General features: G+C 42.0%; 1 protein-coding gene across 4 annotated transcripts in view; it reads right to left on the reverse strand.

The window, feature by feature from the left end:
• Positions 1-6,256: 6,256 nt before the first annotated feature.
• PLBD1 (phospholipase B domain containing 1) overlaps positions 6,257-27,460 on the reverse strand; it is a 33,799-nt gene continuing 12,595 nt past the window's right edge. For 2 of the 4 annotated variants that reach the window (XM_035127644.3, XM_035127642.3), the window contains exons 2-11: positions 25,199-25,418; positions 23,558-23,641; positions 22,755-22,893; positions 18,754-18,909; positions 16,462-16,606; positions 9,869-10,069; positions 9,633-9,773; positions 8,933-9,118; positions 7,415-7,521; positions 6,257-6,536 (exon numbers count right to left, since the gene is read on the reverse strand). In XM_035127644.3, the coding sequence (XP_034983535.1) occupies positions 6,369-6,536; positions 7,415-7,521; positions 8,933-9,118; positions 9,633-9,773; positions 9,869-10,069; positions 16,462-16,606; positions 18,754-18,909; positions 22,755-22,893; positions 23,558-23,641; positions 25,199-25,418 (1,547 nt within the window). In that variant the 3' untranslated portion in view covers positions 6,257-6,368. The remainder of the gene's footprint in view (positions 6,537-7,414; positions 7,522-8,932; positions 9,119-9,632; positions 9,774-9,868; positions 10,070-16,461; positions 16,607-18,753; positions 18,910-22,754; positions 22,894-23,557; positions 23,642-25,198; positions 25,419-27,460) is intronic. The other 2 variants (XM_088652056.1, XM_088652055.1) reach the window with 1 other exon arrangement.

Below are 27,460 nucleotides of genomic sequence, written 5' to 3' on the forward strand. Positions count from 1 at the left end.
TACAAGGGCCAGCTAATCACAGTGTTGAAATGTAGCTTCTGCTGCAAAGAGGCTTCACCAAAATCGATTCCAGGGAAGAAGATTGTACAAGTAGGAATCTTATATCAAGTCAGGCCATTGGCCCATCTAGTTCAGTATTCTCCATACTGATTGGCAAACTGCTTGTGTTATGCTAATCTCCAACAAAGATATAGGAAATGCTTCACATCCCTTTTTTCTGATTACTTGGCAACAGTGACTTAAAGGTAAAGGTGCCCCTGACCATTAGGTCCAGTTGCGGACGACCCTGGGGTTGTGACGCTCATCTCGCTCTATAGGCTGAGGGAGCTGGCGTTTGTCTGCAGCTTCCAGGTCATGTGGCCAGCATGACTAAGCCGCTTCTAGCAAACCAGAGCAGAGCAAGTTTACCTTCCCGCTGGAGCGGTACCTATTTATCTACTTGCACCTGACATGCTTTTGAACTGCTACGTGGGCAGGAGCTGGGACTGAACAACGGGAGCTCACCCCGTCGCGGGGATTCGAACCACCAACCTTCTGATCGGCAAGCCCTAGGCTCTGTGGTTTAGACCACAGCACCGCCCATGTCCCAACAGTGACTTAATGTGATGTCAAAAACAGTGCCTCCATATCTGCCTAATAAGCCTTAGAACATCACCCCAGCATTTTGCTTCCTAGTGGTCTTTATACTTGTCGAATTGACTTAGCTTTTGGTTTTTAATGAAAACCTAAGAGCCCAGGCCTCCTGCAGAAATGAACATGAAAATGAACTCATTTAAAATTCTACCACAAAATGGGACTTCTGGTCTACTGCCAGTGCTGATCGGCGAGGAATCCTCGAGCTCCGAGGTTCCTGGCACCGTGAGGGAGGGGGAGAGCCACGAGAGCAACACGGGCCCCCAAAAGAACCCCAGATTGAGCTTTCTGGGGGCATGAAAGCTCGGCTGAGCCCAAAAGTGACTCCTCTGCTCACTGGCAAGCTCTCTTTGAGAGCTACAAGATAGAGCAGAGTTGCAGTCATGGGCGGCATTTTTTAGTCTACTGCTACCTTCACAGAGTGAAGCTCTGAGCCAGCAGCGGAAAGCGGTGGATTTTTCAAAAAAAAAAAAATGAAGGTATTGGACACCGTGAGTAAAAGAAAGAAATTTTTTAATTGATAAGAATTGGTCATGGGAGGAGATTTAAGGAGGAAGTTGATCTCCCCCCATTGAGAGAACTGTAATGCAGTTAATTTGCCTGCAGCCGGAAAGACTGAAAGGAACCTATTAATTACCAAGGATTGAACTTAAAACCTTCCCCCTGAGGCAGGGTAAAGGGGAGAAGGGTTAAATTTATTAAAATCCCTGCAATTTTTTTTAAAATTTGGACTGGGGAAAGTCCTGCTGGAAACTGGAGTTGGGTTCCTGGAGGGATCAGCGAGCCGCAATTTGACATCACAATAGAAAGGAATTTGTTTACCTCCTTGAGGCTGAGAACTGTCAATTGTGAAGAGAGCACAAAATATAATGCTGTGTATAAGAAGTTTGACAAATGTTCTTTTCATAAATGGACACAAGATTTTTAAGTCATGGAGGAGAATTAAAAATGAGACTATAACCAGATCGGAGATAAATTTGGTTTATGGTGCTTTTGGAAATATGAATCACGCCATCTCCTGCTCTGTTCCGTTCCCATGAAATCTGAGATGAACAGGATGCCTGTAGTCACAACATCAGCTGATGACCTGGACTTTCAGAAGGAACTTTTGGAATTGCTTTTGGACTTGAGAGATGAATTATTGCAAAATTATATGCAGCTGCGTGAAATTGCGTGAAAGGAACCAGAATTGTCTGGACAGAGAAAAGGATTTAACTCTTTAACAGAGAATGAAGTCAAGCAAGAGGAACAATCATCAGTCTTGGACAGTGTAATTGAATTTTAAAAAGATGAGGAAGATGCATGGAACATTGTTCCCCCAGTGAGAGGAGGGGAACAGAACATCTGTTTCATCCAAGGAGTCCCCAAAGAAGAACCAGCATGGAGTAATGTCCTCCCAGTGAGAGAGGGAGGGCAGGATCCATACTGGGGCCAGAACCTAAAGGGAATAAAAATGAGAAAGGGCTGGAAAGTGGAATTATTACTGGATGGTTTTGTACTACAGTATTTAAAGAATTGGGGAGGCATCAGGGGATGATTGAGGAAGAATGGTGGGTAGGCTGGGACAAGGTGGGAGTGGGGTGAGGGGTAATAATGGATGTAATTTTCTTGATTTAGATGGTCTGAAACTGGAATGACTTATGGAACTTGCTGAAGAATCTCAGAGACCCTGAGTCCAGGGGAAGGTGGGATATAAATGCAATTAATTAATAAGTAAGTGTTTGAAAAATATGTAACCCAGAGTCCCATTATCAGGTTGTGAGCTCATCACTATCCTGCAGCATTTGTAGGGACCCCTTAAGTAGCACATGGGCTTAAAGGATGAAAGCCATGTTGAAGCAAGCTGGGTAATTTTGAACTGATTGTCCTGCCTTAGTCTAACCTACCTCACAGGGGTGTTGTGAGGGTATGCAACACGGAGAAAGAACCACCCACAGCTCCTTGGAGGGAAAGTCGGATACAAATGAAATACCGGTAGATAAACCCTATGATGTCTACCTTGTCATGTACTGCCAATGTAGTGAAGGAAAACCCGACCTATCATTTGATAGGGATAAAGGCTGAAAAGTTTACCCATTTAGCAATTTGCCTGCCTAACAAATGATAGAGGACTTCAAATCATTTGCAATAAGCCATTCTGAATGTCGGCTCACTGGCTTCTCGTCTGATGCTTAGATAAACAAGGCATCTTTGACAATTTACACTACGGGCTACTTTGTCCTTCAGGGTCACTAGATACTTATTTGCCTGCAAAAGGTTGTAGCTTCAATCCCAGGAGAGACCTGGGTCTGAAACCTTGGAGAGCTTCTGCCTGCTATTGACAGTGTAGACAAGTGCTGAGCTAGGTGAGGAATGTGACAAGAAGCTTTTTGCACAAACGTCTTTATTTTACTAGGTTTTGTGTTGGCTTCATGTTTCCTCCTCTTTTATAAGGGAAAAATAAAGACCCTATGTAGACCATACTTGGCCACATCATGAGAAGAGAAGACTCCCTGGAAAAGACCCGGATGTTGGGAAAGATTGAGGGCACTAGGAGAAGGGGACGACAGAGGACGAGATGGTTGGACAGTGTTCTCAAAGCTACCAACATGAGTCTGACCAAACTGCGGGAGGCGGTGCAAGACAGGAGTGCCTGGCGTGCTATGGTCCATGGGGTCACGAAGAGTCGGACACGACTAAACGACTAAACAACAACAACAACAAGACCATACTTGGAGAGGTGTAGGAGAGGAAGAAGCAAAGTGAGACAAATAGAAGGGAAATGGGGATGGCAAGCTGGTATACAATACAGGCTGTGTTAAATGCAGCTGTGGTGTCTGGAAGAGCATGGGGGCAGGGTCTGGGTGGCAGTAGCGGAGCTTCATGCTCTGGCACCGAGGGAGGAGAGCAGGTGGGGGCGGGGCTGGTGCTTGTTTGGGGGCATGGCATGCTGCCTGTAGGGGTGTGGTGCGCGTTCTGGGGGTGGGGACTGCTGCCTGCGGGGGTGGGGCGCCCAGGGCGGGCGGGGGGGCAGCCGCAATTGCACCCTCAGGATTGCGCTGCCTGGGACGGAGCGCCCCATCCCCCCCCTTCCTACACCCCTGCTGGGTGGAGTTCAAGCCCCCCTGGTCTGAATGTATGCCTAGAGACTCCAATGTGCAAAATAAAAATAAATCTCTTGGTAATAGGAAGTTCTGAAAGCAATACTTTCCTCATTCTCTGTGGACCTTACTTAGCCAAAAACACATTCTTCCTCCATGCAAGAGGCTGTGGGGAATCCCAATGTTTGCAGAAACACAAAACAAACAAAACCCCAATGGCGGAAGATCCCAAAACAGACCAATAGGAATTGAGCATGATCGGTGGCTAGCTTGTGGTTGGAGCAGTTGGGAACAGGAAAGGAGGGCAGGGGAGAGAAAATGCTTAAGGCAGTTCTTATCTAAATATAGTTGGAAGCTGCAATTTAATATTGTGCATGATTGCAGTATATATCAACAACAGATATATGTTCCACTTCTAGGGTATGTATTTTACCTAATATTGAAGTCTCATTACATCTGTGATAATGTCCAGAAGGGTAGCTGGGTTAGTCTGTTCTACCATCACTGTAGAAAGTAACAAGTTAGTTAATTCTATGATTCTATAGAGGAATGCTTTGGTGTTTTCTGCTTGGCAGGGGGTTGGACTGGATGACCCTTGTGGTCTCTTCCAACTCTATGATTCTATTATTCTAAGGCACAATAAATAATTTATATCTAATAAAAAGTCCAGACCCATTTTAAGGAATAAAAAGACTTTGTTTTTCCATCTGAATAGAGGGGGGGGGGAATTTATTAGTTTATATATCACGGGGGCCACCTCATGAGAAGAGAAGAATCCTTGGAAAAGACCCTGATGTTGGGAAAGATTGAGGGCACTAGGAGAAGGGGACGACAGAGGACAAGATGGTTGGACAGTGTTCTCGAAGCTACGAACATGAGTTTGACCAAACTGCGGGAGGCAGTGCAAGACAGGAGTGCCTGGCGTGCTATGGTCCATGGGGTCACGAAGAGTCGGACACGACTAAACGACTAAACAACAATATCACGGGGGGACTAGAGGTCTTGAGATTTGTATTAGGGCTGCCATAAATTTGCTTGGATATCTTCAGACTAGCACACTGAGTGAGATTCTGCTGCCACCTAGTGGCTTCTATAGAGAATGCAAGAACTAATCAAAGCAGAGCATGAAAACTCTGCTGTCCTACCTGGTGCCTGCTGGTATTTTTGTTCAGGTTCCAACCTGCTGGGGATTTTTGAAGATCTGGAACTTCACTGGAAGGAAGGACTGTTTGAATGTTTCAAATGTTTGAAATTTGTGTGAAGATATTCTCTCCTTTGCCTTAGTTCAAATAAAATCGTTCAGCAAGAGCCGCAGGTGCTCAGTCACAACGCATCTATGCAATTTAAGCTGCCAAATGTCAAAAAGATAATTCCTGTTCTGTGTCGAGGAGTGATTACTATAGTCAAGAACACAAAGCGAAATCAGAGAGGCGAGAGACAGGTACATCCAGCTGTGTACCCAAAAGTGTTTTCTAATTACACCAGAAACCATACTTTATCGCTTCTCTGTAAGTATTGTTCTGGCATAGAACCAAGTGTAGCCTTTCAGAGATGCTATACAAAGCCAGGAACTCAGCACAGCTGAAAGTGTGTAACTGTGTAGAAAACATAGGGTAGATTCAAGCCATCTCCCTGTGCCTATCATACGCTTGCTTTCAGAGCGACTGTGTAGTGAGATCCTTTTTCAAGCTAGGTTGCATAAAGGGGTGAAATTGGCTCGGAAGCTTTGTGATTGTCATGCTCTGGACAAGTTGCCAAAATCCAGCATCCTGAAAGCTGACCTGTGGGTGGTATTCCTCTCCTCTCACAGCTGTCTCTGTATTAGGGGTGTGGAGAAGCAAATTGTTCCAGTCTGTTCCGTGTATGCTCAATGTTACCTCGACAGTTGCAACACAACTTTTCTTGCTTGTTGCATGACTCTGTTGAAGATACAGAAAACGGGCTTGATTTGTATTCCACTGAAAGAGAAGGAGCATTATTCTTGCAGCCATTTCCTTGTTCAGTGGCTTTAAATACCCCAAAACATGCATACGAAATTCTGCATTAAGAAAAGCTGAAATTTGCAACTTGGATTAAATTAAGGTTTGGTAAACGGAGCCTTATTAAGGTTTAGGCACATGACAAGACAACAATCTTCTCCTGTACATCACTGCTGCTCTCCTGCTCCCCAGCACCTGTTGCTTGAGGTGGCAACCTCATTCTGCCTAAGAGCGGGGCCACTCCTGAATCTTTCATCTGGGTCCCTACAGTAACCAGGCATGTAAAGCCTATTCTGGGAACCAGATCAGGCCAGTCTGATCTGCACTTGAACCTGTTATGTCTAATATCAAGAACTGAAAGCCCTTCCCACAAGATAGCAACTACCTTCCCTACTGTAGAGATAAGTAAACAGCTGCAAAGGTAGCGAAGTTACTTGCTTTGGAGTAGTCTGCATCCCATTTTCTGCTGCACTTTCATTTTGTTGCAAGCAGGTGGTGTCATTGCATGGCATATTGGCCTACATCCATCTCACTAAATGCTAGCTTGGAAACCACGAGGCAGAATCCCAGGTGGGCACAGGCCAGTTTATTTGGTATGGAAGTAAAAGGGTAGATTTGATTTTTTAAAAAAAACTTCTCTCCCCCTCCCTAGATGTTAAAGCTTCTGGTGCTTATTTCACAGCACTGGCTTCATAATGACAAAATCAAAGTTATATGAATCTGGCAAGCCCTGGTGCTTTGTTTCGTTGAAACGCGTCCAGCTGAACACAGGCAGGTCCTCTTCCACAGTTGGTCCATTGATGGCATAAGCTGCAAAGCTCGTAGCCATAGAGAGGTCTGATACCTGTGAAGGATCATAGGATAAAACTTCATTGTAAAAGGGAACGGGGAAGTATCATCACGCCCCCCAAAAAGTCTCAGAGCTAATCTCTCTCTCTCTCTCTCAACACCAGCACACTACTGGTCCAAAACTTATCTAACCTCTTTCCTTGCTCTGCTTCCATTGTACCCATTTATTTATTTATCTCAATTTATTTGTCTCCTTTCCAAAGCCTCAAGGCGGCTTACAATGAAAAGAAGGGCAAATCTTATTTTTTAATATAGCTATTTTGTGCATGAAGAGTTCTGCACAAAAAAAGCAGTTTTAAAAATACCGTGAATGTGCCTTCAGCAAGATCCAGTGGGAAAGGGTAGGCAGCATTCTTACCCAGGCCCGGATTAAAGCAACTGCAGGCCCTGGGCTAGGAGACCTTGGGAGGCCAAAACTTAATAGCATCCAATCATGAGAAACAAAACCTCATTCTCTTCTTACTCTACTATTCAATGAAAGTAGAACACTACTTATTTATCATATAACACTATGAGAAGCTTTAAACCTCCACAAACTTTACTAAGCAGTAAATATGCACTTGTGTAACTGTTCTAGAGTCATAGACTCATATGCCACAGGTTGAATGTTACCAAGCAACTGAGCCTAGGTATCTGTCTGTTTTCTAACATTTTTGGGGCAAGAGTCTGAGGCCCTCCTAGATTATGAGGCCCTGGCCTGCAGCCGCCCAGCCCACATGTAAATCTGTCACTGTCCTTACCTTTGGGCTGCATATAATGATATACAGAGGGGAAAATGTGTGTTTGAGTGAGAGAAATAAAGAATGGATGAATGGATGAATCCACCCTCCCCACAAGCATCTAGAACAGGCCAGTTCTTCTGGGAGTCTTTACCTTGGAGTCATAGCAGCCAGCTGGCATTGGAGACTCCGGGTTCAGGTCTCCCCTGCAGCAAATGGTATTACAGGGATTGTGCCTTGTATAGGGATCTTTTGTGTAGTCTAGAAAACAAAGGAACCAGAGAATGAGGATTTAAGTGTTTGTTAATTTACATTTGTATCCTCCCGTCTGACCTCAAAGAGTTCAGCCCCTCACCAGCAGCACTCCTGTAAGGTAGGTGAGAGAGAGAGAGAGAGAGAGAGAGAGAGAGAGAGAGAGAGAGAGAGAGAGAGAGAGAGAGAGAGAGAAGCCCAAGATCACTCAGCCCAGGCTGATCACACGGCTAAAAGGAGAGCAAAGGCAATGGTGACTCATAGGCTTGCATTTTGCATTGGAAACAAATGCTTCAGCCATTCTGTGCTAGATGTCAAATGCCTCAGGGGTTACAGTGCAAAATGCAAACAGCCTTGACTGCTCACAGAGTTAGGTATTTACAGACAGGATTTTAAGGCAGTTCAACTTGAGACTCATTCACACTGGGAGGTATTTTGACAACACTGTGGGGACTGCCAGACTTGGCATCAGTTTGGAGGGGATCCAAAATTTGGGGGTTACACATTAATGAAGCTCTCCAGACTGTCAGTATTTTGTGGGAGTGTGATTTGATTGCATACCAAAAAATTCCAGTCTGCACATTTAAAGTGGATGAAAAGCACTTTGTCACCCTAGCAAAAAATCTACTTAAAAACAACAACAAAGTTTTGGAAAGTGACATAGAAATGCTTTGAAAACTGTGGAATGAAGAAGTGTTTAATGAGAAGACATGTAAACACCCTCAAACAAATCAGACTGAATCTAACCTCTGTGTAAACTTTCTGCAAGCAAATCACAATGGATGCTGAATAAACAGAAATGTAAGGGACTAAACCTAAATATCTGAGTTGTTCTTGGGGGGGGCGATGACATATTTTGTTGGATTTGGGCTCCCACCTCAAAATCTCAATGGGTTTTGAAAACTGTACCCAGGTAGTTGAAGTTCAACAACTTTCTTCCCTTGTCCCAGTTCGGTTCAGAAACCAAAATAGCAAAGGAAAACTCTTATGATTTCTTCTGAATTGCCTGAAAAGGCTAGCAAGCACACAGATGATGGCAGTGCTAATTCCTTGCAATGAGCCCTTTCACGTTGTGGAGAGATGGGATGGGAAATGTTTGTAAAATAGGGGTGGACAACCTGCACCATCAGCCTAGATTCAGAAACCCCCTGCAAGTGATCATATCACCCTCTGACAAGAGTGATCCCTCCCTCCCCTGTCAGCCCACTGGATGGCAAGGAAGAGGGAAGAAATGGGTGGCAAGGACAAACAGCAGGCTATGGCAGAAAGAGAGAGAGAAAATTGGGATGGCTCCATCCACCATCAGCTTCTGCCCTGCTGCTGGCATTTGGACCTCAATAATTACACCAGAGGAAATGTCATCCTAGGCAGAAAAAAGGTTCCCTGACCATATGTTAAAGGATAATTTAAAATGCCATACTGTTGTATCTCATTATGTGCTTCATGGTCTCCATGTCAGTCACTTTCCCTTGGTCCCGTCGGAAGATTTTTGCTCTAGGAGCCATCTCGTAAGAGAAGTCTAGGCCGTATTTTTCAACATAGTCTGTATATCCGCTCAGATTGTAGATATTTTCATGAAAAGGGACATTGTAAGAAGGCCAGTATCCTGTAAAAGTAGACACAAAAGGTATGGGGCATTGGAGAAGAGGTTTTGGACACTTCTTGAAAGTTCCCAAAGTTTTGAATTTGAAAGCTGAACTGCAAGAAACACAAACCGTCTTTCTAGAGCTTGCTGTCACTCACAAGGAAATAAATGAATGTGACAGAACTTACATTGGAAGGAATGTAACAGTTGTAAAAGCAAATTTCACTTGGAGAGGCTGAAATACCAAAGAATTCCAGCATTTACCCCAAAACAGTGGGAGTCTTTTGAGCATCATTTATTATCATTTACGCTGCTGTGTGCTGGAGTCACCTGCAAACATTACATTACTACATCACACACACTGCAAAAAAATTGTATTTTTGCACAAATACAAATCTGGAATTACTGGGGCATTACAAATTTCTCCTAGACTATTTTCTAATTCTCCCTAGTTAAGCAAAAGTGGTAACGTTCAGCAGAGACTAAACAAAAAAAAAAACTACCCAAACTCCAGAACTCCTATTGAAGCTTTTACCTTTACGGAGAATACTTGTCTGATCAGAATATTCCACAAGTTTTGGGATCTGTTCAATAACATAGAGGGTTCCTTCACCAAGACTCTCTTGCAATTTGACCCGGTTTGTATTCAGTACCATGTACTGGTTGTTATAAGTACCTAAAGTCAGTGAGGAGACAGTTAAACTTTTAACTTTTGGGACAAGAGGATTGAGAGAATCATACACAAAGAGCTTCCACTTCAAATATACCAACCAGAATTTTCCCTTTCGAAGGCTTGTGCCCAGGACTTTCCACAGTGGGCCATCATGTTGGCAATGCGAACTCTCTGCCATGCAAAGAGACTCTCAGGTACTACTTGTTTGAGAAGAGAATGGTTGTATACGCTGTTTGTGGTCTGCAACATGATCAAGCCATTGCCAAGTATGTAAAAGTCATCTAGGGATACCAAAAAACCTGAATACAAAATAAAAGGAGATGGTTTGTTATCCATAAATGAATGCTGCACAATGTTTATTCTGGGGCTTCTCCAGAATTCTCCAACAAATTTTGATGGGCTCCTGGATTTGTCTCTGACTGCTGCAAGGCTAGGGGACAAGCAGTCCTCACTCCAACCTTGCTAAGAAAGGACACCCTCATAAACAATTTTAAAGGGAGAACTGCCACCTAAACAGTCAGGCATTCCTGACTTCATGGAATATTTGGCAAAAATGGACTATGGTCAAATACTAGGCAGTCAGTTCACAATATGGACATAATAACACACTGTTATGAGGCAGTCAATTGACTGGGATGGTATTTGTAAATTTAATTTATAAGCCACCTTTCTTGAGTGCAGTCCATAGATGTATAGCAGGGGAGGGGATGTGTCAGTTCTGCAAGATCTATTTCATATTTTAGTGGAACTCCAAGATCCACCGTCTGGAGCTAAGAATGAAAGGAACCAATAGCTCTGAACAGCTGAATACAGGGATTAAGGGAGTTCACAGACCTTCCACACAAAAATCCATCCCTGACTTGCCCACCTGTCTGTGGGAGTGCATCAGTCTAAGGAAGGATGGGGAAAGGGAAAAGAAAGACAGACAAGAGACTTTGACCTGCAAAGCTCTGGGGGAAAGAAGTGGGAGAGAGAGAGAGAAGAACTACCTCTGCACTTTGCCCAGGCTATTTTATTACATAAAGGAATTACATCACATAATTCAAAAGAGCCAATCAAATTCATCCAGCACCTCCCCACACAGTTCCCACTTACAGATGGTGCCCTGCATGTGCCTTCGGGGCTGAAGGTGTATAATGCAAGAGTAGTAGCCACACTTGCCTTTGCTGCTCCACTTTGGGCTGCCCTGGCCAATCTCTCCTCCCTGGAGACCCTTCAAAAAAAAATTTACGCCGCCTTTTGAAACTTCCCACTTGTGTGAGTAATGTGGCTATATGTACAGAATTGAGGATCCCCTCTTTAGAGACAACCTTGTGGAAACGTGTTTTTAATTATTGGCTAACCCTTTGGCACAGATTACCCAATTACTATCTAGCCCAGGCATCCCCAAACTTCGGCCCTCCAGATGTTTTGGACTACAATTCCCATCATCCCTGACCACTGGTCCTCTTAGCTAGGGATCATGGGAGTTGTAGGCCAAAAATTCTGGAGGGCTGCAGTTTGGGGATGCCTGATCTAAACCAATGTTTATGGCGTGACGAGTTCACTAGTCCTTGGGCCAATAAAATACATGCTAAACTTTTGCTTTTTGGAATTCTCGCCCCTAGAATCCTTGAGTTACGATCTTACCACAGCAAAAAGATTCATCAATCAAAGATTGGATGATATAGAGATGCAACGCAATCTTATGCTTGGCGGGGGATCATGCTCCCCTCGTCATTTGGGCGTTACCCCTGCATCTCATGTACCAACCTATATATCTTCTCTCCCTATTGCCAGCCATCATTTTGCTTTTACTAAAGCACGTTTTAATGTTTTTCCTTCCAATGTTCTTTTGCATAGATTTTCCAAGGGTCGAGCCTCGGTTTTGTGTTTGTGCGATAATCGTTCGATTGAATACGTTCACCACATAGTGTTTTCTTGGCCTCTATATAGTGCTGCTTGGAGAAATCTCTTGAGTCCATTAGCCCAAAAATTGGTTGGGTATCTGGCAGAGGCCCATCTTGCCGCCTTATTGCAAGACACAGACCTGTTTGTAACCTTGCAAGTGGCAAAATTTGTCCTGTCTTATAAGAGACGTAATGGTCTCCTCTACGGAAACTGACACTCTTTTATTATATCCTATCCCTGATTTTGTATATTTCTTAAATATTTTATTTCTATCCATATTTTATTTTATTTTATTAATTGTAACCCAATTACGAGTGCCTTGGTTGCTTCTGTATTTTTATGAGCTTAAAGCTGAAATAAACTGATTTGATTTGACAGTTCCCACTTGGGACAGGATCAGGTAGCAAGGATTACAGGAAACTCAACTTTATCACCTATAAGGCTTCTACATTCCTACACATCAAAGCATGGAATAAATGTTGAGGCTAGATAAACAGGAAAGTAGAGAGAAAAGGACTCTAGAAATTCCTGAAAAGACTGAATGAGAGCAGGCAGGAAAGCAGGTTTTTATCACCTCTAGAAATCTACTTCAAAGCCAGGAGCTTAATCTGCAGGATGCCTGACCAGGAAAGACAAATGGTCTTGTGTACATGCTTGCTTGCAAATAACTGACAGGGCTGCCAACGTGCCCTGTCCGTTTGTAACTAATGGAGACTAAAAGCAGCAAAACGTGCAGCCTGTATACCGTGTTTCTCATATTATAAGACATGTCTTATATTTATTTTTTCCTCAAAAAAACACACTATGGCTTATTTTCAAGGGATGTCTTATTTTTTTCCTCCTCCTCCTGCCGCGGCCGGCATTGCTGCTGCGCCTATCACTATGTCTTATTTTCGGGGTATGGCTTATATTCGTTGAATGCTTAAAAATCCTGCTATGGCTTATTTTATGGGTATGTCTTAAAATATGAGAAACAGGGTAATTCATGTCAGAAATCATATTCCCTAGGTGGCCCAGCTAGGAATCCATTACTCGACTGAACACCAGTCCAGGAATATTCGACTTGACCAGCACATTTGACCAGATTAGTTCATGATTTCTCATCATAAATTTTACTGAGATGCTACACCTGTCTTCATTTCTGCAGTCTAATTTAGAGTCATTTTGTTGCTATTTTTAAGTGATTAGGAGCCCAGAAATCCTCCTAAATTATGACCAATCAATTAAGGCCCCATCACCTCGAGACTCTGACCTTCCCACAGCTACACAGGGCCTTTGTAGAACTAAGATTCCAACAGATGCCCTCAAGATATTTAGAAGGGAGTTATCAAATAATTCCCCATATGGATTGAAATGTATATATGGATGCAATCAGGTAGAGGACATCACACACTATCTTCTGATTTGCCCCCTGTATACAATGCCCAGAGGAAACTTTATATTGCCAATTCTTAATTGGCTTCCAGGTCGATCCACACAGGAAGTGACAGTTGAATCCTAGCAGATAAACATCTATATATTACACACCAGGGAGCCAAATTTGCGCTGGCAGCCAAGAAGCTCCGTTTCAGCTATGTGAATGCACTCCAATTTAAAATTTTAATGTTGTCAATTTCTTTTTATGTTGTAAACTGCTACAGGCTATGTTGTATGATTTCCGAAGAAAGTTTTCCTTTTATTCTCTGCTGTCCATTGTAAAGGCCTTTGGCTATATAAAATAAAATTGACCAGACTGACTTACACCACAACCATCCAGCCATTTACCATACCAGATGTGACACAACACATTTGAACTTTGCACGTTTTGGCAGCATTGGCCCATTGTTTCGGCTTTGGATTTACCATACCAGAGAATCCCCTGACATTGGATGAAACCTCTGTAGTCCATATAGGACCGAAGAATATTTTATAAAATACAGTATTAAAGAAAGATTAAATGAATGCTTTGTTTAAGTTAAATGAACAACATCAAAGTCACAATTCAGTTCCATTATGAGCTTCACAATGGGCTGCTTATGTGACATGAGCTTATAACTCTCTTACAGAGACATCTAAAAACTGCAGATGGCAAAACAGCTGACATGACAATTTCCTAGGTGTTCACATTCACTGGTTCCACAAAGGTCTCTAAAAGGTATCACACAGAGACACGTACACAGCCCTTAGAACTAATTTTGTAGGTTGTGATTCTGTAACAGGTATGTGCCCTGGAAAATAGCAGGGGGAAATCAGCATCACTAAGGAAAAGCACTTGAAAATGAAAACTACAAGCACCACCGACTCTCTGAAGTTCTGCCTAGTCAGCATTGTGTTTCTCTATTTGCATGGGCTTATGAGAATTTGATGTACAGTAATTGAAATTGCCTCTTGACACGGTTTATCTACTTCATCTGTAAGCCAGTCTCCCTATCGCTCACTCTCAAGGATCCTTGAATGAGCCCCATCATTCTATCAATGCAAACAAAAGTGTTTCTGATTGCATCTTCTGGATCCAAGCCATGTAGCTACTCAGCAAACCTTGTAGAGAACACTGGGGCCTTGCAGCCTCATTCACTACAGCCTTATTAATGAGAGGTGATGTTAGTGTTTCAAGCAGTTCCCCCAAAGGGCCAGACATACAGCAGGAGTACTACAAGCACTACACAAAGTATTTCCTGACAAGTTTTAAATTTTGTGCATATAAATGTATACTGCAGCATTCATCCATTCTCACCAGAGCAAGTGAACAGAAATCTTTTACAAGTGCCAAGTGTTGTGTAGTGGTTAGAGTGTCAGACCAGAACCTGGGAAACCAGGATTCGAATTCCCACTCAGCCATGAAACTCACTGGGCAACCTTGGGCTCATCATTGCCTTTCAGCCTAACCTACCTCACAGGGCTATTGTGGAGAGTAATTGAGAACCACGTATGCCACCTCGAGCTCCGTGGAAGGGAAGGTGGGGTATAGATGCAATAAATAAATAAATAACATAATAAGACCAGTGGCACATTCACATATGGATCCCATGCCACCTCTCTGGACCCCTTCCTTTTCTTATGTCTCTCTTCTTATACCCACATCTCTTCCTCTCTTGCACACAATCATGCATGTACAATATTGCACTGTTGTTCAAAGCAGGAACACTTAACAATCAAAACCTTATACTCAGCACATGCAAAATCTTGCACTCACAAAGTTTCTCCTTCACAAAGTTTGGAGAGGTGTCGTTTTGTCCCCGTCCCATGAGATTGCTAACCAAGCAGAGGAATTTTGTACCACCACCAGTTCCCCACGCAGTGCTCTGCAGGTCCCTAGCACACTGTTGCCCGCACTGTTCAAAAGGCTTCCAATCACCCTTGGAGGCAAGGAAGGAGTGATTGACTGTTCAAGCTGCCTTCTGCTTGCACAAACGTAGGATGCAAGGTATTTGTTTATTAATACTACCTTTTATGCTGCCTTTCAACCATATTCCCAGGGTGGTTTATAAAAAGATTACAGTACACACACACACACACACACTAAAAGCTACAAAATTATAAAAGCAGCATAAAGCAGTCGACAGGATTACAACTGCAGTTAAAAATAAAAAAATAAAGTATCTGCTTGGTGCCAAAATGACAACAGCAGGTAAAAAAGCCAGTTAAAAACATGTTGTTAAACATTTAGGGCATAGCTTTAAAGTTATTCCATCTACCTTTTCCTACACGCACTAACTGGAATTAGTTCAGGGCCAGCGAGAGGCATCTTGAAATATTTTGACTGGAGAATGCAGTATTCTCAATAGGTGCAACACTACAAAAACACTATTAGGCACTTAGGTGGATTGTAATGGTTTGTGGTTGAAGCTTGTGTGGCAGACTTGAAAAGCAGATGTCAGAGGGTCATTGTGGCTACTCTGGAGTAACTCCGCCTGAGTCCAGTTTGTCTTCAAAGACGTTTATTGTGCTATTTATTTACAGTGTAGAGACAGCTTAAAACATGACCTCTCATCCCAAATCAGAATCCAGCAATGGCGAACGTCTGTTCCTACGCCAGCAAAGTAGTCTGGGCACCCCAAAACGCCGCACCCTTGACCTGCGTTGCGGCGCTCTCCTTACATCTGGCGCCGGAAGGGGTGATGCCCTTTCAGCTTCCTCCCTAAGCGTCTGCCTGCATCCCTCCGCCCCCGAGCTTTCCCATTGTTCCTCACTCTGATTTCTCTCCCCCTCCGAGTCTCTTCCTCCCCCTCTGGCTGCTTCAGAACCACTGGTGCTCTCTGTACTTGACGAGGTGGACGTCAGGATGATGGGGGTGGCTCCCTGTAGGGAGTCACCCTTACAGCAGGCTTGTGGTATCCAGTATCACTGGGCTGGTGCCAAGATCACACACACACACACAGGTAATACTATCTGGGGATGTGAGTCTCCTTAGGGCAGCACTCACTGGTACTGGTTCAGTGAGGTTGAGGGAGATTATGTCAGCTGGTGGTCATGCTATTAGTTTGTATTAATCAAATTTTGAATGGTCTTCCCATTTTTATTGTGCTATTTTATGAATGATGACCTTTGGCTAAGCAATAAAGTTTTGGATTTAGTCTGCTGGAGAAGCACAACCTCCTTACCAGCCCAAATCCAAATCCAATTTGTCTAACCATTCAGCAAGCTTTGCTACGTATTAATCCGCAGGTTTATTCGGATTATAAAGCCTTTGTTGCCCTATCTGCTTTTGAATTAAAGTTCCTACAGGGGGGCAAACTTTATGAGATTCTACACAGCATACAGGCAAGACTCCTGCATTCAAACGTAACAAACACACAGAGTTCCATTCACACATCTAAGTTACCTGGGTAACTGCTGAATGAAGCACGGCCTGAGCTCGTTTGTGGATCATCAACTTTAAAGTCCCAATGCTTATAGATTCTCAAAGTGGCCGCATATGTGAACCAGCTAGAATGAGCAAATAATATGTTTTCATATCCAGGGAGGACCTAGCCAAGAGAAGTAGTAGCCATGTTAGTCTCATGCAGTCAAAACGACAGAGTCTTGTGGCACCTTAAAGACAGACTAATTTATTATGGCATAAGCTTCTGTGGATTCAAGCCCACTTCTTCAGATGCATGAAGCGAAAGAGAAGGACAGAGGAATGATCTACCTTGTTGGTCTTTGGCTAGTAGACTCAAGAACAGATGCAGCACAACAGCAGCAGCACAACCAACATGGTTTAAAAAAATTAAGACACAAGTTCTGAGATATATTGGGTAAATAAAACAGCATGTCTGATTGCAACTTGTTAGCATGACTCCAGATAGATCAGTAGTCTTTGACATTTTTCTACCTAGGACCTACCATTATAGAATCACAGAATCTGAGAACTGTAGAGTTCGAAGGGAGCCTAAGGGTCATCTAGTCCAGTGTTTCCCAACCTTGTGCCTCCAGATGTTTTGGGACTACAACTCCCATCATCCCTAGCTAGCAAGACCAGTGGTCAGGAATGATGGGAATTGTAGTCCGAAAACAGCTGGAGGCACAAGGTTGGGAAACACTGATCTAGTCCAACCCCCTGCTATGCAGGAATGTCAACTAGATTGCAGATGGCGATCTAAACTCTGCTTAAAAACCTCCAAGGAAGGAGAGTCCACCACCTCTCATAGGAGTCCATTCCACTGTCAAACAGCTCTTAAGGTCATAAAGCTCTTCCTGATGTTTAGTCGGAATCTCCTTTCTTGTAACTTGAATCCATTGGTTTGGGTTCTACCCTCCAAAGCAGGAGAAAACAAACTTGTGACAGCCCTTGAGATATTGAAAGATGGCTATCATATCTCCTCTCTTTTCCAGGCTAAACATGCCCAGCTCCTTCAACTGTTCCTCATAAGGCTTGATTTCCAGACCCATTTATCATCTTAGATTAAAGGTGAGTCTTGGATTGGAAAAGGTTGAAGACTGATGATCTAGAGTCCTACTCACAAGCTGCAATCCGGCAAAGCACTGCTAACAATTCATCCAATTATTTTTCTTCTTTTAAAAGGAAATAATAATAATAAATAATAACAAAAATTTTATTTATACCCCACCCTCCCCAGTCAAAACCGGGCTCAGGGCGGCTAACACCAAAAAAATTACAATAAGACATAAAAGAAAAGAAAACAATTAATTAATTAAAATACAGATTAAAATACAATATTAAAATTTAAAATGCAGCCTCATTTTAAGTAGTCCATAAATCCAAACCATGAGGGAGGAAAACACAGGGGTCAGACTGAATCCAACCCAAAGGCCAGGCGGAACAGCTCTGTCTTGCAGGCCCTGCGGAAAGATGACAAATCCCGCAGGGCCCTGGTCTCCTGTGAAAGAGTGTTCCACCAAATTGGCGCCAATACTGAAAAGGCCCTAGTCCTAGTTGAGGCCAATCTAGCCACTTTATGGCTCAGGATCTCCAGAATATTGTTGTTTGTGGACCTTAAGGTCCTCCGCGGGGCATACCAGGAGAGGCGGTCCCATATCCCTGAATCGGATATTCCTTGTTACATTTTTGTAACCTTTTCAGTTGCCTGTCAAAACACTATCAGTAGGGCGCATCTTAACCCTTCCATTTACTTATATTTGAATTCTTATGTTGCACATCTGCTTAGATTCCATATCAGAATACCAGAATATTCCATATCAGAACGTTGTATATTTCCAAGATGTATATGAATAATTTATAAATCCAAAATTCTCTCTCCAATAATATATTTTAGTTTGGTATTTGCCATTTCTGTGAACACCAGTTTTAGTAAAATATGCATTTTATGCAAATACTGGTCTGCTTGAGACAAGGCAATTCTTAGAACTTGACTTTTCTTTCAAACTATTGAATATCCAGTATCTTGATTACACAGAATTTTTTTTTACTGGGACACTTCTGAAACTTTCTCCCAGAATAAAGTGGGGCTATTTTAGAGAGAACAGACGACAATTAATTTTTTTAAAAAAACAAGTATAGTAAAACCAATAGTATGAGATTAAATTATCAATGCTATGTATGCATGAGGCTTAGAAAAATGGGGGCCAAAGTATAAATTCTATTTTGGGGTGCAGGTGGTTACAGCTTTTCGTTTAGGCCAAAACGTAGAAACAGGAATGTTGTTGGTCTCACCTTAATCAGAGCAGAGCAATGGCCCATATTCCATAGGTACTGTGTAGAGTCTCCTGTCATTAAATTAGTCATTGCTGAACCTGAGAATAAGGCAGGAATGAGGTCAAGCAGATCTCCAACTGCATTTAGGAAATAGACTTGGAAGGCAGTGAGAGGCTGGAAGTAAAGAGAGATATTTGTAATTTTAGACTCAAGTTTGCCATGACAGTGGTCCCAACACAGTAACAGCTGTCCATGCCTGAATGACTTTTTTTCAAGGAGGGAGTCTGTAGCTGGTAGCTGTGAAAACAGCAGATTTCCTAGTACTGTGGAATAATACAAGCTGAGCATGTAATATTATGCAACAGCTAGAACAGAAGAGGACGTACAGCAAGTCAGTATGTTTCTTCTCAATATCATTTTTAGAATTAGTTTTTTCCTTGAGAAACAGGAAATCCAAACACTTTGCTAATAATTCTTGCAGAATTATCATGACATGGTAGAAGTTGGTTTCCTAATCAAAATTACTGTGTAGCAATGAAGTTTTCAACAACAACAAAAAATCCTCTCAGTACTGTACACTTCTTCAGAACATAGCAGGGAATAAGATTGTTTCCCTAGCCTTCTTTAAGATTAAGAAGGGTAGAGAATTTTGTGGAATTTGAATATAAGAGTTTAGATGCAGCTAGTTAACAAAATACACTATTTGCCAAGATATTTGCAGGAAGGGGTTTAAGACAGCGACTTTAAACACTGAAATTATGAGATTAAGGAAAGCAACTGTATGTTATGTATACATTGTTTCTCTAAATATGTTCAATATTTAAACCCCTCATTTCTTTGGAAAATGCGACTACAGTGGAACCTCGGGTTGCGGACATAATCCGTGATGGAGGCACGTCTGCAACCCGCAGCGTTCGTAACCTGCAGCGCTGCGTCTGCACACGCACATGACACAATTTGGTGCTTCTGCACATGCACAAGTGGCGAAATCTGGAAGTAACCCTTTCCGGTACCTTCGGGTTTCCCGCGGTACGCAACCTGAAAACATGTAACCTGAAGCGTCTGTAACCTGAGGTACCACTGTATAAAGAAATTCCTTCAGCAAAGGGTTATACTTGGGTCCTAAAATCTAGACTAATGACAGAGCAATGGATGCTTGACAGTGCATTGGAAAGGTGGTGCTTTGCGGTTATTCAAAGTTAAGTGAGGTATCTAAACAGATAGAATAATAGAATTGTGAAGTAGGGTGGGACCCTGAGGAACATCCAGTCCAACCCCATGCAATGCAGGAATATGCAGCTGTCCCATACAGGGATTGAATCTGCAACCTTGGCATTATCAGCACCTGCTCTAACCAACCGAGCTTGACTAAGGAGTGTTTTGCATGTCAGAAGTTAAAGAGTTATTGGATCTGGCAAGCATGGGGTGCTGCAGTAACAACTGACCTAACAAAGAGACAGATAAAATAGACATTTGTTTATATAGGCATATGGATCCTTGAAAAACAAATATAGGTGATTATTGCCCAGAGCTTATTTTGTGAGAAGGCAAAGAGAATGGATTCAAAAGCAACTCATGGAATTCTGCCAGATGCTTCTGATGGAGCTCAGAACAGGTAGAAGACAGTTTATATACTGCTTCTAACATAGTCATCCAGAATATGCAAAGACAGACCAGCTGTTGTAACAGATTTTATTTTATTCTCTCTTCCTGGGTACCATTTTGCTCTGTGCTGTGTATAATTTCACCTCTTCAGACTGCTGTGCCTCAGATGCTGAAGAGGGAGAATGAATGACCCACTTTAAGAACTGCAGTGCTTTTAAGTACTGTACCATATTGACAAGTAAGGCACAGAAAAGACAAGTACATCACTACTACTGACTCGATCAATGCAACACACACACAAACTCTAGGGGAAGGTTGTGCACAACAACGTGTGGCACTGGCAAATCTTGCTACCGCTGGTATCATAAGAAAAACTGCTCCTAATTTTGGTACACACAGGGTTAAGTTAATTTGCCAAGTGAGGGAGAGAATGGGATGAGTCCTGTGTACACATTATTGTATACTCTGGCTCCTGTGCACTCTCAGTTTTTGAATCTGTGTACACATAATGTTATCCGTGATGCAGTTCTATCCTGTAGTTTCTTGTAAAATACTGTGCTTGACATCAAAATTACCTCCATGCAAATTTTGTGAAACATGCACTTTGTCTGGATGTGACCAAAGTCAGAGAATGAGGACAAAAATCCTGCAGAGGTGGGATATGTTTTTCTTTTACTCTGATGGTGTCCCTACTTCATGCTAGAACTTTCAATGGGAACACTTCTTTGCAAGATTGTTTGCATGTCTAATTAAAAGCCAACTGTTGCATTTCAGCAGGTTAAAGTTCTTTTGTTCAAGATCAGTGTGTTTTACAAAGTGAACCTATGTAGTCAGAATTAAGGACCACTGAGTTCAATGCACCTTACACCCAGACATTATGCACAGGGTGGTAGTCATCCTAATTAATACATTTGGTATTACATGTGTGCACACACAGACAGCTATACAATAATGGATCAACACTCCTAATTTCTGAGAATATTTAGGGATTGTTCATTTCTGTTCCACAGCCCTTATCCCCAAAATGAATCCTCCCTTATACACACCTGCAATCTCACCATTTGTGATAAATCATTTAGAACACTCACATTGATGGACATCATGATCAAAAGTCACCCTATGGTGACTTCACCACCTCAAACATCAGCTCAGCTCTTTATCTGAATCCACAAAATACCATATTGGCCTGAATATAAGCCACACCTTTAAAATTCAAGGGGGGGGGGAGAGAAAGACAATACCCAAATATAAGCCGCTCCCTTAAAATTCCGTAGGCACTCACACCCGTTCCATTTTACCGTATGTCTGTTTCAGCAGTGATACCGTAAAAGCCCATTTTTGTAAGGTCATGAATTTAAGCCGCACTTTAACTTTTCACAGTTGGAATTTGGGGGAGGGGGAGGCTTATATTCAGGCCAATACAGTATGTGAAGGTTGCAACATATTTGTGTTAACTTCTAGTATAATACACACATGTTCAAAATGTATTTTATCCAGAAGCAAGGTCAATGTATTTCAACTGTATTTTTACTTCCAAGGTGCTTAATAGGATCACAGATCTGGTAGTGAAACAATTCTCAACCCTTTTCATTTCTTCTTTGTTTCTGTAGCTTACTTTCAGAGAAAACTGGAAGCAAAACCATTAGGGGATAAGTGCTATTTGTTTTAAATGCTGCTGATCCTGCCTTCATAAACCCTGGGCTACATGTTTTCTTGCAGTGCTTAGACAAAGACGGAAAGGTCAGTTAGTTATTTGTGTCTCTACTCTCACAGTGTGAAATAAAATGGCTGAGCTTGGCAATAAAGGTGAAAGCTATTTGTCTCCAGTCAGTTCTCAACTTGCTAATTCACAATGCTGCCGCCTCATTGATATCCCAGAGGGCTGCCAGCCCACACAACAATTATGGCTACAATGACAGCAGCTGCATGTAGTGTCACTTCCCTAGAGCATGTGCAGACAGACCTTCATCACCCCCACCCAAGTTTCCTAAAAGCCTAGAGTTGCAAACAAGAGTTTCTGGAATTAATATTAAACTCTGATACTGTGCACCAATTTGATACGGTAGCTGTAATCTAAATGGATTCTATGATGTAAAGAAAGAAGAAAGCAGTAAAAACATCCTTTCAGTTTTTGTGTGTGATCTAAACTCTCTTTCCTCTTCTTCTTTTTTAATTGCTTTCTTTTTATTTCAATATGTATAAAAATGCTACAGAAAACAAAACATATAAATAGAAATCACGCACATTCATACAAAGAAAAATGAAATACATCAACCCAAAAGAAAAAAGATTTCCTCCCCCCTCTCCTCCCCCCATCCCACCCTCTTCTTTCCCTCCATTCCCACCCACTTTCCCCCTCCTCCACCCCCCATTCCCTTCTAAACTCTCTTTCCCCTTCAAGTGATGAGCCTTACTGTTTTTTGCTGTCGCTTAGCCCACTCCACTGTTCCCATGTACAGCCCATCCAACTGGGCAATGATGTACCCCGCATGTCTCCAGAAGGGGTCATTCTTGTTTTTTTTAATTTGTTGTCTGGTCCACTTATCTTGTTTCCTGTGGAGAGGGAAATGTGACTTTAGAGTGCATTTTTTCACAGGCCAGATAGCCTTAAGTCAACTGGGATCCGTTGGCACTTGTTCCTGTGTAAACGTGCTTAGCTCGGATCACACTTTTATCAATTAAACAAGCATTGTAGCCAGCTGACAAAACTCAGGTTGTGTTAATAAATGTTATTTTGTTCAGAGATAACTAAATCAGGTACCCTTTCAACTTGTTTCACTTATAATTTAATATGGGAACAGTTCATATATTATATACTCTCAGGGAAATTTACTTGCCCAAGAACCAGGGCGGGGCGGGGCATTCACTTGCATCTCTATAGACACCTTGCACTGCCAACTCTTGCAACATCTCCCAGGATGCTGCTAGAGGACTGTCCATTTCAAACAAAAATCCACTAATGTTGTGCAACCTTAAAGATTTAAGAAATTTATTGTGGCACAATATTTTCCTGAATCAACTTTTTCAGCAAAAACAATAAAATACCACCACGGCGACCAAAACTTCTAGGCAACTTTTGTTCCTACTTGTGAACATAGCTGCCAAGTTATCCCTTTTTTTAAGGGAAATTCCCTTATGCTGAATAGGCTTCCTCGTGAGAAAAGGGAAAACTTGGCAGCTATGCTTGTGAAAAGAGCATTTTCTTTTTATAACATACCGCATAAAATCTTTAACTTTTCTCTCAATGAGGACATTCTTAACCAGCTGTGTATACAGGTTTGCAAGATGGTCACACATGTGTCTGGGGGGGGAAAAGAGGAGGGAAATGTTATAAATATAAATACCCACTAGACCTCATGGCCCTGGCTACATTTGAACTTATGTTCATATAGACCTCAGTTTTGTGTGGATACCTATATGGACATTTGGAGAACTTATATTAACGTGCATGTTTAACCCAAGAAGTATGTGCTGATGGTTACTGAATTCACATTGTGAAGTGATGGCTGTTAATTTTATTTTTTTGCTTTTAAAAAAAGTTAAATTTGAAAATAAAAGGTCAGAAAACTCCATGCCTCCTGACCCCTTGCTCAGCTGGTCTACGGTCCTTGCACCACCACCTACCCACTTCTTGTAGCAAGCAGGACTTTAGCTTTGGCCAACAACTTCTAGAAGAAGAGATGGGCGAGCAAAGATATTGGCATAGTAGGAGGGTGAGGCAACTATAACTTCTCTCACTGGTTCATAGCCTACTTCTGAAGAAACAAGCATAATATCTAGGTTGGCATGTTATCTCCACTTCCCACACATCCAGTAGAGCATAATGACACACCACTCAGTATAGCATTATAGCACACAACTGGAAGCACTCCAGGAAAAGAAAAGTACCATTAGCCATGCAACACCCAGCTCGTTGGAACTTGTCCCAATCCGCTGATGAAACCCAGCGGGAGCTAGAACAGCCCAGCTCAAAAGGTGTTCCTCATCCCTCAAATTATAGCTCAAACTATGAAAATGCATTTTTTTTAAAAAAAAACAACAATAGACCATCTGCTTCTAGGCCAAATATCCGGCATGTATCTCAAGTCATGTCATACGTTGTGATACATTCATAATGAATGGATGCTGAGCATGATATGACAGTAATGAATGTTGATATGAAGTCCCAAATTGGCCTTGGCAAGATGGGCCCAGAACACTGACCAAATACCCAGTTTATCCCAAGTTTCCCATGTGAATAAGGTACCACATTTCATCTAATAAGTTTGGATGCCTCTTAAGTGCTACCATGTCAATACAGATCATTCCCATCCCATCCCCTCTACCCATTACTTTAAGGCCAAGTGAACATTAAGATGCTTTGTCCAGCCATGTTTAATAATACATTTGATGCCATAAACCACATTCAGAAATAAATTGTGGATAATGTGTATTTTACTTATAGCTGATCACAGACAGATTTCAGGAACCTGAAAGCTATTATAGTACAATGTAGCTCTCTCTCAATGAACGATTACATCCCCCATATACTGTACCTAGAATTCCCTTCCAGCTAATGTTAAGCATCTTCAATATTAAATTTTATACATTCACTAAAACTTACTATTCGTGTTCCCTGATGTGTGACTCAGCTATTTATTATTTGTGTATTACAGATAATTCAAATGTACAATACAGTACTGTATATTGCTTCACATGGTTCCATGTTTGTTCACTGAATACATGTTTTATCATTAAAAGGAATATAAATTTGTAACAATAAATATACCATGAGCTCAGTTGTCTCTTCTTCTCTTCTAACATGTATACTTGTAATGCCCCCACCAGATGACTCCATTTAGTTTTCAGAGGTACTTACGAAGCAGTGAGATAGCCCTCCAAGTAACCTGCAGCGTACATGAGGTCTTCATTGCTTATGGGCTGGTTACCATAGCCCGATTTGATCTCAAGAACCCCCCATCCTGTAGACTGTACAGTGTCATTATAATAGCCATAAGCATCACCATTCTTATCCAATACATCCTTAACCTGGAAGGTCTTCTCAGTTTTCTGCCAATATACGGTGGCATAGTGAATATCTGTAAATAATTCAAAGAGAAAATTAGAAAAATAGAATACCATACTGCAAATGGTAGTCACGGAAAGTACTGGATAACTGATTTCAATAGGAAAAGATAGATCCATGGGTGGTTCTTTTATGTTTGTTGTAACATGGCCATCATTTTCCAGGACCTCAATATATCAACATTAAGAATAATTAGCTCCCCTAACACCCCCCAAAAGGAACAGTGGGTTCAATCCTAAGAATTGCAAAGAGAATTTCGATCACTAAATAGGACTTTCATACCTCCCACTTCCAATTGCACCCCCCCCCAAATGCTCTCCTAAAGACTCAATTTTTCAATTCAATTCAATTCAACACCTTTACTGGCATATATAAGACTATAAAAACCATATAGAAAGCCCATATGTGTTATAATTCTAAAACATACAGTAAAGAGGGAATCCTCGGCAATCATATTATACAGGCCAAACTACCCCAGATTTAACTTCAAAGATCCTGGTCAAAAATTGTACCATAACTCTTGTGAGAACAGGAGAGTCATCTCTCAGTAGAGACTGCACCACGTGTTGTTTATTGGCGGGGGGCCCCAAGCCACAGAGAGGACATTGAAGGATCATCACGGAAGATGTTAAAAAGACTCTGACCCATTTGTAGCACAAAAATGTAGAAAACGCATGGTCTTTACAAAAAAACAAAACCACTTTAAAGGATGTTAAAGCTCAGATTTGGAAGTATTTCCACCAAAAAGGCATCATCCATGGCTCAGCCTTGGAGACTTCAAAAGGAAATGAAAAAGATGTTTTTGTGCCGATCAGAGATAAACGCTCACATAAAAATGTTGAACAATAAATGTTAAGACCAGAGGATGTATAGGCACCAGGCACTTACTCTCCACACACAAATTCAGGTTTTGAATTATTCTCTTTGAACTATTTCTGGATGATTGTGTAATTTTATGCTGCTTCAAGGTAGGCCTAATCTGTCACACTGATAGCTACAAGAAACCATTTTGCCTGAACACTTTGACATAGCAAATAAAAAGCTAGTTTCTTTTACCACTATGAAAATGTTCCTATCTGATTGAAGCAAGGTAACTTACTTTCTCTGTTCTCAACATCTGCATTTTCCAATCTCCACGGTATTCTTGTACCTAATTTTCTCATTAGTATGCTCTTTGTTACTACAGCATTTCAGTTTCATAGCTTCACACACCAGGAAGCACATTTTATGTGACAAAACCACTTAAGAGCTTCTATCTTAAACATTGTGAAATATGCTACTATTTAAAAACCCATATATAAACACACACAAACAAACATCTATACTTGGAAATAAGTTCCATATGAGCCTTGCTTGTTCACTGACGCCCACAGAAGGCTTTTGCTAACCTTCAACAGCTATTTCTAATAATGAACTGTAGCGCTAACCAGATCTGTCCCATTTAACTAGGAATATAACCAGACTTCAGCTGTTATGCTGCAGGATACAATCTGATGTAAACCAAAGTGATAAACTTATTTGAATTGATACCAGGGCCGACCCAATACATTTTTGCATCTGAGGTGAACCCCAAAATGGCAGGGTCCTCCATGCCAGGGAAGTTGGGGAGAGTGAAGATTTAATTCAGTAACTAGTGGGGAATAAAGATTTGTATCAGGAACAAGAAGGGAGTGAATATCTACGTCATGAATTTTGGGGGGGGGGGGTGAGCAACGAACTATACTTGGAACAAGTGGTGGTAGGTAGGAAGGAATCAAATCAAATCAAATTTACCTGGTGGTTGAAGTGAGAATCAAAGACCATTTTGGGGTGGGGCGAGTGCTCTGAATCATGCTGGGCAGGTGCAGAACGCAAAAGAGCACAGAGGGCAGCCCCCTTCGTTTCTTCCCTAGGGGTGGGGGGAGACCAGCTGTGCCTCCTATTCACCAAAAGGCTGCTATCAAGGCAACATTTGGGGTTAGAGATGGAGTGGGGCTGCCAAGGAGGAATAAGATTCAGCCTCCAAGGAACATGCCACAGATGTCATTAACCCTGAAGCAGCACCATGCCTCCTGG

Source organism: Zootoca vivipara, chromosome 9, assembly GCF_965207765.1.
Source record: "Zootoca vivipara chromosome 9, rZooViv2.hap1.1, whole genome shotgun sequence".
NCBI classification, from domain to species: Eukaryota; Metazoa; Chordata; class Lepidosauria; order Squamata; family Lacertidae; genus Zootoca; species Zootoca vivipara.